This window comes from Copadichromis virginalis, linkage group LG17 (assembly GCF_057382275.1).
Source record: "Copadichromis virginalis isolate Kocher_CV1m ecotype Utaka linkage group LG17, C_Virginalis_male_GT1.1, whole genome shotgun sequence".
Lineage (NCBI taxonomy): Eukaryota > Metazoa > Chordata > Actinopteri > Cichliformes > Cichlidae > Copadichromis > Copadichromis virginalis.
This window is the reverse complement of record NC_140634.1, coordinates 13,159,616-13,172,018: the sequence shown is the minus strand read 5'-3', so window position 1 is coordinate 13,172,018 and position 12,403 is coordinate 13,159,616. Positions and strand designations below refer to the sequence as shown.

Genomic DNA, 12,403 nt, shown 5'->3' with positions numbered 1-12,403 from the left:
TGATGTAACCCATGTGAGTGCACTGTGTCATTGGCAGCATTCACGCCTGTGCTTGTGTACATCTCCTCACATATATTCTGATAGTTTCAGCAATCTCCCTCGAGGAATATGCTAACATTTGTTAGCCCCCACATTTTGTTAATATTGAGTTTTTTAAATTGAGATGGTGATTGTGCTTCTCTCACTGATATACGAAAAAAAAATGCAGATGGAAATGCACAGGAAGAATTGATGTTGGTGAACAGGCTAATCCCAATAGCTGTGCACTGCCTGGACCCAACGTGTAGTAACATTTCTAGAGAGGTGCACGTTAGGTTACGCTGTAGGGTTTTAGAAGAGTTTGTGGTGATGATGTTGCTATGGCATACATTAAGTCAGGCGCTTGTGTTTCCACATCCAGCTCAGCCGATGAGGGCTGCATCTGAGGAAATAGCTTAAGTGAAGTGAAATGAGGTAGCGCATCTCATGGGGGGCATTAGTTTTTATTTTTCCACCAACTAAACAATAATAGGTCACAAGACTGTTACGTTTTGATAGTTACATTAACTGAAACAGGATTAAATGAATGGTATAACAAATAACCAGTCCTAAACATTGGCCAAAGTTTTCAGGTGCACAATACAAAACAGATGTTCATCTAATCCATAACTGAACAAAAAACAAAAGTTGGTGCTGAGGGCAGACAAACTGAGTAAAGGTGGGTTATCATCCAGAGGATGGTTCACGTCCTGTTTAGAGCTGTGTATTGTTTGCACTTGTTTTGCTGTTTCACATTGTCCACACAGGCTTTTTACCTTTTCTTTCTCACTAGTTAGGTTTAAGAACTAAAGAGTACTTGGTTTAGGAAATGATTGCGGTTTAGGTTAAAATGTGCCCATTAACACCTGAAAACAGGGTTAAGTACCTTCTGAATATTCCGTTCAATATTGAGTGGCAGGTTGAAGAGAAACTTGAAACGCTGCAGGACGTTGAGTGCATTGCGTGTGGAGTCAGCTTTGTCTTTCCGGCCCAAGACCTCCTGGAAGAGAGTATCGGCAGTATTGCTCGCTCCTACAAGAAAGACGAAGTGAGAAAGAGTGAGAGAGAGTGAAGGAGGCTGGAGAAAATGAGAAACTAGGATCCTATATAAATAAATGCTGATACCACATTTCCCTCTTATTGCTGGTCTCTGGTTTTCTTCCCGCTCTGGATGTTATTTGACACAGAGAGAGGAGCAGGAGCAGAGACTGAGCTGCTAAGGAGAAAGTGACGGCTATCTCTTAGTCAGGCTGCTTGGTGGGACCTTTGCACAGCTGACTTACTTCGTGGGTGGCCTTGGATGTGCCGTCAAATAGAAAAAAAACCCGAGTTCTTCTAATCAAAACAAAACTCCACCCGCAAAACAAAATCCCTGAAGGAAAAACAGCACGAGACCAAACAGGGGAACATCTAACATTTTTCCCTCACCAATCTTAGCTGTGACATTTCACAAGACTATTTCGTGATAGTCTGACTGGCGCCTACGGTAGTTTGAATCTCTTGGTTTTTGGGGGTGAACGATAGACTGGACCCACTGGGCCATGGGCCCTCAAGTCTGGGATGAAAGCTATGTCCGGCTACGAGGTTTATTTATACTAGAAAAGGGGAAAGGACCAGCTTCTTGACCCTCCATTAGAGCAGTCCCATTATCATGTGTGACATGAAATGGCGGACACACGTGCACGCACACGCAGGATCTGCACGCTAAAAACAGAACAATCTGCAACGGTGAAACAATGTAGACGTGTTTGGTCTGACGGCACAGTGCATCAGAGTCAGCGACAACTCCTGGATGCTGAAGGTGGGTGATCTACAGCACTGCGCTGGCTCGTCGCATACTCATTCTCTTTTTTAATGTAGGTTATTCCTGGGCAGTATTACCAAAGCCCCGTGTCACTGAGATGTTGTCAAATTCTGGAACTTTTATTGTATTATTAAGATTTCTAAATTAAAACACCCCCTGAAAAAGCATCTTGTGGGGTTTTCGTCTGCACACTGATTGAACACTTACTGTTGAGGATGTTTTCTAGCCGCTGAGTCATTGATCCCTCCACTTTCTCTGTGCCATCAGATTCCAGCTTCTGGTGGATAGCTGCAATAAATAAATAAATCACTATTAGCTTATTTCACAAAATTTAAAAATCATAACTTAAAGCATAGAGGGGTGAGAAATGTAAGACTGGTTTTACGTTCCCAACGCTGCAGAGTAACCAATCCCCGGGAACATTTTCAATTTCAGGAACCAAAGGTAAAACAAATAAACATGCCCTACCCCCGTGGTAGATGGCAGATAACTGCCTTGGTTCTCCACCCACAGATGCTGTTACTGAAGCCACACACCCCCATGGTTGTTCCCACGCAACAAGGACCTGACCATGTCCCAGCGAACAACTGTATTGGATCAATTCACCTAACCAAAGCCATCAACAACAAAGTGTGGTGGTCTTGGGACATTTGGAGCCCTTTGACCTGGAGGTAATGTGAATCTTAAAATGTTTCCAATTTTGGGAAGAGCACAGCTTGAGGTCTGTATACTAAAAATGACTGTACTGGGAGCGTGGTGGGGAGCAGGAACTCTCTGATGGTTTGTATCAATCACTTAGCAAGAAGAGCTTTACGCGGGAGAGGGAATTTTTTTTTTTTTTTAAAGGAACGAGGGGAGAAAAGGAGAAAAAAAAATAGGGAGAGAAGGCAGCGGGGCTACCCCAGTATATAAATAAAGAAGTGGGCAGCTGGGTGGTGAGAGCTGCAGTGTGGGTTTATTGACAGAGTAGAAGGGAGTTGGAGAGGGTTTAGAAGACTTTCTAATACGCACTTGTGAAGCAACTCAAATAGGCGACAAGCAGACACCTAAAGAATGAAGACAAGATAGAAACGGATGGCAAAAAAGGACAGTACACCTCTCCATTTCCTTCTCTTCATTTCTGTCCTCCCTCTGTTGTTCTGATGCTGGCTGTTAGCAGAGCTTGACAGCAGAGGGAGCGGGAGGCAAAGTGAAGGGGGAGCGTTCTGAAAATAAATATATGGGTCCGTTCTGACAGACAGAAGCCTCAAGGCAGAGACCGAGGTATTCCTAAAAACACCCAGTTCAAACATGCCATTGCCTAATCAGTATGGACGTCACTGGCCTCTTGCTCTTGAGCAGCAGAAAATGAGGCCAGATGCCGGTTTGGTCAAAAGCTCAGAGACGTGGGAGTGTATACGGGAGATGGCTGAATTAATAGGACTAAACACAAAAGAAGACACACGCATACACTCAAGGCTGCTTCACGTCTCCACACTCCTCCTTGCCCTACTGCCAGTTTGCGTGTCCTCTGCATGTGTCGCACACTGAAGATCTCATGACGTCACAGCTAACCTAAACATTAGGTCAGGGTCCGGATAACACACGAGCCAGGACCTGAGGAAGAGCTGCAGCTCCTGCTTAACTTCCTGGAACCGTCGAGGCAAAAAAAGAATAAGAATAAAAATACAGTGTCCCTGGTTTCTAAAGTCGGCAATGTTTTGACTCCAGCAGGGGATGGGGACTCGGGGAATAGGCCCTGGGAATCGTGCATTTTTGGAACACGGTAGCTATTCCGCTTCCTGCGTCAATGGGAGACTTCCTTTTCACACAACAATGAAAAACCACAAATTTCAACATTTTAGTGGCAACAACCCCAGTCCCTGACAGACTGTCAGTCAGTCAATCAGCCAGTTTGTCTGCGTCCCAGAAGCACGCAGACAAACTGGCTGACTGTGTGCGTCTGGCTGATGGCTTGGTCACATTTGTCACCGAGGCTCCATGACCAAATGTTCACTACAGCCAAACCCCATCCATGTGTGTGCTGGTTCACAAGCAGTGGGTTTCTTTTGTTGTTTGTTTTTTTAAAACTGCTAAACAATTCCTTTCTAAACATAAACAAAATACTTTGTAATCCACAGAAATTTGGTGGTATAGAAAAAAAACCCCAAAAAACAAACAAACATGTACAAGTGAACAGGGTTTCTTCAGCAGCATAAAAATAACACCAACACAAAACACTACCTTAACTATAAAACAGAGCTCATACATGTCAAGGAATTTGAAACATACAAATTTACAAGGGTTTAGAGCTGCTTAAAAATGTACATTTGCAGCATTCCAACTCAAGTGGCCTCCAACATCAGGACTGGCAGGGCTGAGTATATCTGGCAGTAAGCTTGATCACCAAGTATAGTAAAAGCAATTAGACTGTTAGCTTATGTTACAGGAATCCATGCAATTTCTGGTCATTTCTGACCCTCTGACAAGAAACAGAAAATCTTTATTCCTCATTAAGTGAGGAAGATATTTACCTTTGAAGCTGCTAAAGCCTTTTTCAGAGGCACTGAAAATTTCCCTTTACAGAACGTAAGATTTCTACCTTTGTACTTGGTAACTAGCACACTTGACAAAGTTAAGCATGACTTTGTGTCTGATACCCTATTAACCTAATCCTACGTCTACCCAGGGCTGGTGTTCAAAGGCCTTTGTTTCAAAAGTGCAAACATGAATCTGTTTTTTTAAACAGCATCTGACTGACACTTTATTTGGTTGTGACTTCACAAATTAGTATTACCGAATGGAAATTAAAAACATGTTTAATCTATTTATATACATTTTATTTACATTAGATTTCTGTCGGTGCTCGGTCTTGTTATGTGTTGGTGAGCTTTTTCTTAAGCTCCTTTGTGCAGTGAACATGCACTCTTGCAATATGCTAGTGCAGCACGGTGGTGCAGTGTGCAGCACAGCTGTTTCATAACAAAAAGGTTCTGGAGTTGAACCGGCTGCTTGTCTGATTAGTCTGCAGAGGTGTGAAGGAGGACGTTTATTCAAAGTAAAGTTTAAAGAAACATTTTGTTTTCAACAAGCTAACAGGACTACTTTTCAGCTTTCACTTATTGTCATCACTATTTAGATGTTCTTCTCAGCTCGTTTTCTGCTGGGTAACCTTGTTTCTTGATTTGCCAAAGTCTAAATTAGATAAGGTGATATGAGATTTTATTTTGCCATTTGTGCTGGAGAAGCTTAGCTGTACTGGAGAGCAATTAAGAGGCAATTATTTTGGACAAGAAGAAGAGAGGGAGAGGCAGAAAGTCCACAGATGTTCAAGTCAGAATCCTGCTGTTTGTTCTAAACATTTTCTAGCTGCCTCATTTCTTTTCCTACATTTGGCTCCTCTCTGTTGTTTCCACCTTGTCGGCAGCAGTACACTTACATTGAAGAAGAAGAAAAAGCTCCAGACGTCGCCTATTAAAGTCATCAATAAAAATCTCACATGCAAGCAGAACTGAAAATAAACACGAGAGGAGACGAGAATGTTGTAATGGTGACGAAGAGGCTTGGAAGCATTCAGCAACTTCTAATGCAGCACATTCTGAACTACGAGAACACATAAGTGCCCTGTTAAGTTTTTCTATTCACTGTTAATTTTTTTCTAATTCTAATGGACACTTTTCAGATGAGGTTCATTTGGACCAATTCAGAACTGCAGAGAGCTGCCAAACATCGAAGAGAGACAAAGAAAGGATTCACAGTTGCTCTGACAGCTGTGTTAACGAGGTCTGGCAGTATAGCTGGCAGGCTCAAAAGCAGCATGCTGGCTGGTATGTTGGTTTGGCTGACCATACATAATGTACAAAATAGCTCCACTTGAGCCATCCGTTTTGGGCCTCCACTTCATTTTTTATGACTGAAAGCCAAATTTTGGCATAAAAAGGATGCTGCAGGCCTGCAATGAGTCATAGTGAGCAGACACGATTCAGGAAGTTGAAAAATGAATTTTTAGTCATAATTCCTCTTCAAACATGAGACAGTTTCTGTTCTTAGTTCACTAAAAATGTCTTTTGAAAATCAGTGGTCACACAGCTTGAACATAAAGAAATATCTCTAAGCAAAGCTTGAAAAATCTACACAGACGTTGAATTTCTTTAATAAAAAAAAAGGTTCTTTAGTCAACTGGAAGAAAGTTAATATGACAAAAACCAAAAACTGCTAGTTTACACATTAGGAAGATCAAAAACACCATTAGTAGTAATTTGAAGACAAATTTCATGCCATCTGATTATGTAACACTATATATACTACATTCACAGACATACTCCCGCAGTCACATACCTGTGACCTTCTGTTAGCTTAGAAATGCTCCACTACATTCAGCAATTAGTTTCTTGGTGTGTCTGCATGCAATGAAATGGTTGGCCATGTTGCGTACCGTCGGGTGAGCTGAAATATTGAGCCGTCTTCAGTTCTCTGGAGATGAAGACAGCCCCGTGCTAATCTCGGGGTGCCCAGATCACCGCCAAGTCAAATTTAAATCTTATTAAAGGCACTTTTTAAATTGAACTTGTGACATTTTTGGGGGAGTCATAGAAATATCAAAGAACAGAAATATCATTGGCTGGCACACAGAGCAATTTCCTTACTCAGCATTTCAAAACTTTAACCAACAAAAGTAACTGTTAATCTCAAGACATTTGTCATTAAGAGTGATGCTTCTCATTTCTACAGATTAGCAAGCAGGTGGCAAACAAGTTCAGAGGCCTATTGATACCCACTAAACCAAATCATGACGGATTTTAGTATTTTGGGGGTTAATTTTCTGGCTACAATCATTTAATTGGCTAATCTATCCTGTCAGCCAACTGTTAAGTCTGTTTATAAGTAAAAAGCCAGAAAGAGTTAGTCAACCTATGAAGTACGAGCTTAACAACACAGTCCTACTGGGAAATCTAAATGTGTTTTGATGCACCACCCAGGAGCACCACCTGTAATGTCATACAATGACAATAAAGAGATTCTTCTATTTCTGTTTTAGAAAGGTATTGTGTGCTGGAAATTCATGTGGTAATGTGACTATACTACAAGCATTTAAGATTTTAAAGGTCCATTTAAGACATCTGAAGAATGTTTAGGGGAACTTAGTCATCCTGAATTCTCTGTTGGCTCCACATAAATTAATTTTCTATACAGTTGACACAAAGTCTTTGGTAGGTGCTGCCTTATATCCATCTCAGAAAATTCACACAAGCCAGAAAACATCACAATAGTATGTGCTTGTGAGTCACAGGTCACATGAGTCCATCCATGGAGCACTGCTTCCCTTCAACCCCTGGAAACTGTACATTTCCCATTGGTGCAGTGGGCACACAGTAGGCACGCTCAGTCTGAACGTGAGAATGACTGCGCATTGTTGCCATTGGTCATATTGGGTCTGTTATCAGCACTATCAGTCCTAATACTCTGGCGTGCATTGTGTTGGGCTGCTCCGTTTATTTAGATTCAGCCGCTAACAATGAAAACATTGCCTCTCTTCCAACCGCGGCACAAACATACGGAAAGCAATAATAATAATGATGGAGGCAGAAAAGTGTACATATAAATAGTAAGGGGAAGTAACTGAGCAGCTAAGGCGGGAGCAAAGGGTAAACAGACAAAAGTATGAATGATGAAGTGAACAATCGATTTGAGGTACCTGGCAGAGCGACAGCCGTCGGTCTCTGCTACCTTGAAATCTTTTTTGCATGCAGAGGTCAGTGAGTGTGTGCATGTGTGTGTGTGTGTGTGTGTGTGTTTACGTCGACTTTTCAGAGTGAAGCGAGAGACTGTGTGACAGGTGAGAGCTGATCTCATTTTGATGGAGGTGAATTAACTGTGTTGTGGTTGGCCAGTGCAACTTCAGTGCCAAGTAGAGGGCTTTCACGCGGCATCCAAATGAGCCTCTTTAATCAACTGCTGCTAAACCGCATGCGGGGGGAAAAAAAATCCAAAGACACACTCTTCCAAAAATCAAGAGCCATTTTCTAAGAGGAGAGTGAAGAGTGATGATTTGTAATGTAGTGTATTAATCAGACATCATTTGGGGCACTTCCACAGCACACAAAAATGTGTTAATTCCCTCACCTGACAGAGCGTCCTGAGCCTCAAAGAATGTACTGAGGCCTCCTTTCACATAGGCCAGACTCCCCTCGTTCTTCTTAGTAGCCTGCTTCTTCAGATTACTGGCTGCAATCTTCAACTGATCGAAGCTGTGAAAACAACAAAATGACACTGTCAGTATATCAAAGCTACAACTAATGATTACTTTCCATTTTTTTTAAATAAAGACATAAACCATGAAGGTTTTGTGCAACCAACAGCCCAAAACATACAGTCATATTTTTGAAACTTTGTGCGTGTGTTTCTGTATGCGCAGAGACACACGCACATCTGGGGGCACTTTGAGTGCGTGTGTCTGTGTGTCAGTCTCCTCGGTGAGGTTTCCTCCACAGGAAGAAACAGTCACCCAGTGAGGTCCAAACAGAGGCCCCTGCTAATGCTGAATCCCGGGGTCTGGGTTACTGGAAGGCTAAGCAGGGGGAGAGGAAGCCAGGAGAGTCCAAAATAACTCTCCTCTTCTCTGCCCTGACAGCCTTTTGGGTCAGCAGGCTGCCCTGTCTTCATATAGAAACTTAGTGAAGAAAATATAACCTCATTTCAATGGCACAAAACAAAATCATTTATTACTGGCTACTACCTATTTATGTAAATTACTCTGTGGTGATCTCATCTGTAAAATTAAAAACAAACAACCCACCCCACTTTTGCATCTTCTTAGGTAATTTTCTCTATAATAATTATGTTGTTACTGTCACACAATTAGAACGTAACAGGTTATGATCAGTAAGAGAAAAGACAGTTATGCAATTTTGTGATAAACAGTACATTAAACTTATTTAACAAAACTGACTATATAGTAAATAGTGAATGACTTCAGATTCAGCCCATGTGTACATTTTTCAGTTTATTCATTGCCATCCCTTAGATTGCACTATATGGTGACAAATTATGATTATTATCATCTGACTATCAGATATTTATTACTGCACTGATTTATACAGGAATATTTGAATTGTTTCAGCTAATTGTCAAACATGATGGCGTCTGGGACTAGCCTGCAGACAACCTAAATCCAGCCTGAACTGCTACTTAACTCAATTCATTCATAATGATCAGATTGTTACACTGGAATGTTATATTTTTCCTTGTAACCTGCAACCATCTTTTAAATTAGCTGTTAACATACTAGTGTTAGTAATGTGTGGCCCTCTGATTATTTTATCCAGGTCAGTAGTTAGTAAAGTCATAAGATCATAGCAGCACTAATCACACCTACTGGCAAGGAGTAATATTGGATGAGTTCAGTCAAAGAGGCACAACAAACCAGCAGCAGTTGCTGAAAATGATATACGAGCCTTGAGTTTGCTCTTATACCAGTATTAGTGTGAGTTTTACTGATGCACCTTATGTATTACGCTGTAAGCTCCTGTCTTGTGTCGAAGTAACTGAGTTAAAGAAAATATGAGCTTCAATTTTTGGTGGACCTCTGTGAAAGGTAGAGATATTTTACTGCTTGTTTTTCTATTTTCCTTTCCTCTTTCATATTGTTAGTTATGAGAGATGGTAGCTTAACATGAGTGACAAAGTAGGAGCTTGTGTACCTGGAGCCTGCATGGTTTTCTATGAGGTACCAGGTCGCAGAGAAGTTCTCACTGGTGAAGTCTGCGCTCATTCCTGGAAATGTCAGCTCCAAATCTTTAGGTGTGATTTTGCCTCTGAAAGAAGACCGAGAGAAAAAAGATGACGATAAAACTCGACAGTTAAATAAAACAAAAGAACAGAGTAAAAACTGTGGTGGAATTAAAATAAAGAAAATACCCGTATAAATGTTTTTATAGTAAACTGTGTGTGAGCAGACTTTCGTAAAACAATTGAAGTCATTTTTAAAAGTGACGTGTGGGAGATCAAGTTCTCCAGCAGGGGGCAGTATCTGGCGGGGATGTACTGTGGCTGGGAGAGCTTGGCGTGGGAAGTGCAGTGTGTGACGCCTGGTTCCCCCTGGAGGACCCAGTACTCATTAAGGAAGCTTGATCTTTACTAATGACCTGTGGCCTACACAAACTAAACCCCTCCCCACCACCACCACCACCACCACCCACTCTGCAGTCACACATATGTACAAAACCCACATAAACAGTGCAGCATTTAAGTAACAGAAACACAAAATCCATGTAAAAGAACACACTCCGTGACGTACTCGCACGCACGCACACACACACACACACACACACACACACACACACACACACACACACACACACACACACACACCAGTGTTGCTATCATTATGCACCTATTTAAATCTAATATACATGCCTCTTTTGCATGTCTTGTAATTTTTTCCTATTCTCTGCTGTAGTTGATGTTTTGTCATGTTTGCTGTCCTTATATGCACCTCTTTTATTAGTTCAGCTGGAGCCTTCTTCCTGTAAATCTGGGTTTTTCCCTTCGCACCATCCATTGCTCATTGGGGGCCTGTATGATGGCTTGGGAAATTTTATCTCTCATAAAGAGAGGACTTTTGCTGTGAACGGGCATGGCATCTACATAAAACTGAATTACTTCCTAGCCTGCTTGATTCCACTCGGAGCATGGATTGCAGCAGCTCTGGCTTCAACTTGTGATAAACCGTGCTCATCCTGTAATGATAAAATTTACTTCTGCTATTAATGCTAATATTTAAGTATGCAGGAATCTGACCACATACAGATGCCGACACCATTTTCTTTTATTTTGTCTTTGTAACTTCTCCATCTTTTGTGGCAAGCAAACACTAAACAAGCAGTTTTTCAGCTCCTCATCAAGTTGCCTTTGAACATTTAGCTAGGGCCAACTTTGTTAGTAAACCTTGAAATATCACCACTGACAACACTAAATGTTATATTTGACAATATGTTGACAAGATGCTCAGTCAACAAAGCTGGTGAACCCCTAATTTACTGGTCTTTGTAATGCTCCACAGGTAGCTTTTTATAAGCTTGGATATTAACAGGTATTACCCAAGCATTGTACCCCTGGTAGGAAATACAGCACACATAACAAACAGTTAATATTCAGTGAGTGTAACCATTTAATGCTCAATCTGTCTGAAGTTGTTCAAACACTTGGAAGTTTTAACTAGTCCAAGCATTACGTTATGAACAGCTGGTGCAAACAGCCCAGCTGAGTAACCTTCCAGGGACGTCACTACACAAAAATGTACACAAACACACAGACCAGACAGACAACAGGGTGATGCTTTATGATGAACAAAAACATCTCTACCTTCTGAGTGCCTTTGTGTCACAAATTAAGAGCAACTGCTGGGACACAGATAGCGATAGTGTGTTTGTATATTAAAATCAAAGAGACTCTTGTATGCTTCACATAGTGCCTGCTTAATGCATCCCTAGGAGCAAGTGAATGCTACAGCCTGTTTATGGGGGTCTTGCTCCTGACCATGAGCGGTCACTTGCCCCCGGCCCCTAAACCAAACAAACACTAAGCTAGAAATGCCAGAACATGACAACACAAACTATACATTACAACTTGTGTATTCCCTGCCAGGCACGTGGGAGGCAGCAGCATGTTCGCTGCTCTCAGGCGCTCTACAAATGTGTGGGTTTGCTGCCTTAGCTTTTATCTCTTTATCGCCATCCTGTCTGCTTTATACACAATTATTGTGTTTCCACTGCCTGTGTGAGCGGTTAGAGGCTGTTCAGCCATTGCTGTGCTGGCATAATATTTCAAACGCTGGCATATGGGGAGAGTTTGTTTCTGTTTAGGGATGTAAACCATGACTCAATGGCTGGAGCACTTGTGTTTATGGCGGTGGGATTGTGCCGAGCCATTTTTCTGCGTGTGTATTTGTACGCTCTTGGTTCATACTTGTCTATGTCGATGCCCAGGGGGTTGCTGGGGCGCAGTGACAGCGGAGAGATTCCTTTGTTGCGGTCTGTCCTGAAGGTTAATTCATCCACCCATACTGCAGACTGATCTAGGATACCTGCGGACAGGACAGGCGAGACGCTGTGACCGAGATATCCTCCATACTACAGATGTACTCACACACACACAGACAGTGACTCAAACATGCAAATGCACGACAAATATGCATTTATTTTTCTGTTGTAAATTATTTTAACTTAAATTTAGTACAAATTCTGACCACTGTACTCTGAAGATACAGTACCTGACCTAATTAATTACACAGTACACTTGGAGGCTCTTGTCAAGGAATTTATAGTGACTCAAAACTTTGCAACTTCACTAAAAACATGCAACATATACATGGCACAAAGCATGTGTTGAAAACATACATTCTTTTGGGGTATGAAAAACTGACGAACATGGCCGGCCTTAGTTAAACGCTAATGCCAACTTTGCAGCCAAAAGAATAAACACAGTCTGCACATTTGAGCAACATCGCTGATGTGTGGTCGACTTCAGCCAATCACACGTGCCTGTGCCTTTTCATCAGTTTCTGGTCAGAATGTTTCAAGTTAAATAAACAATGTGAGTTCA

At 41.7% G+C, this 12,403-nt stretch overlaps 1 protein-coding gene across 1 annotated transcript in view; it reads right to left on the bottom strand.

Moving 5' to 3' along the window:
• The window catches only part of exoc2 (exocyst complex component 2), a 52,326-nt gene that overhangs the window by 24,737 nt on the left and 15,186 nt on the right, over positions 1 to 12,403 (bottom strand). Inside the window, exons 4-8 of the mRNA XM_085436364.1 lie at positions 11,768 to 11,885; positions 9,502 to 9,615; positions 7,925 to 8,049; positions 2,030 to 2,110; positions 905 to 1,050 (exon numbers count right to left, since the gene is read on the bottom strand). Coding sequence (XP_085292490.1) covers positions 905 to 1,050; positions 2,030 to 2,110; positions 7,925 to 8,049; positions 9,502 to 9,615; positions 11,768 to 11,885 — 584 coding nt within the window. The remainder of the gene's footprint in view (positions 1 to 904; positions 1,051 to 2,029; positions 2,111 to 7,924; positions 8,050 to 9,501; positions 9,616 to 11,767; positions 11,886 to 12,403) is intronic.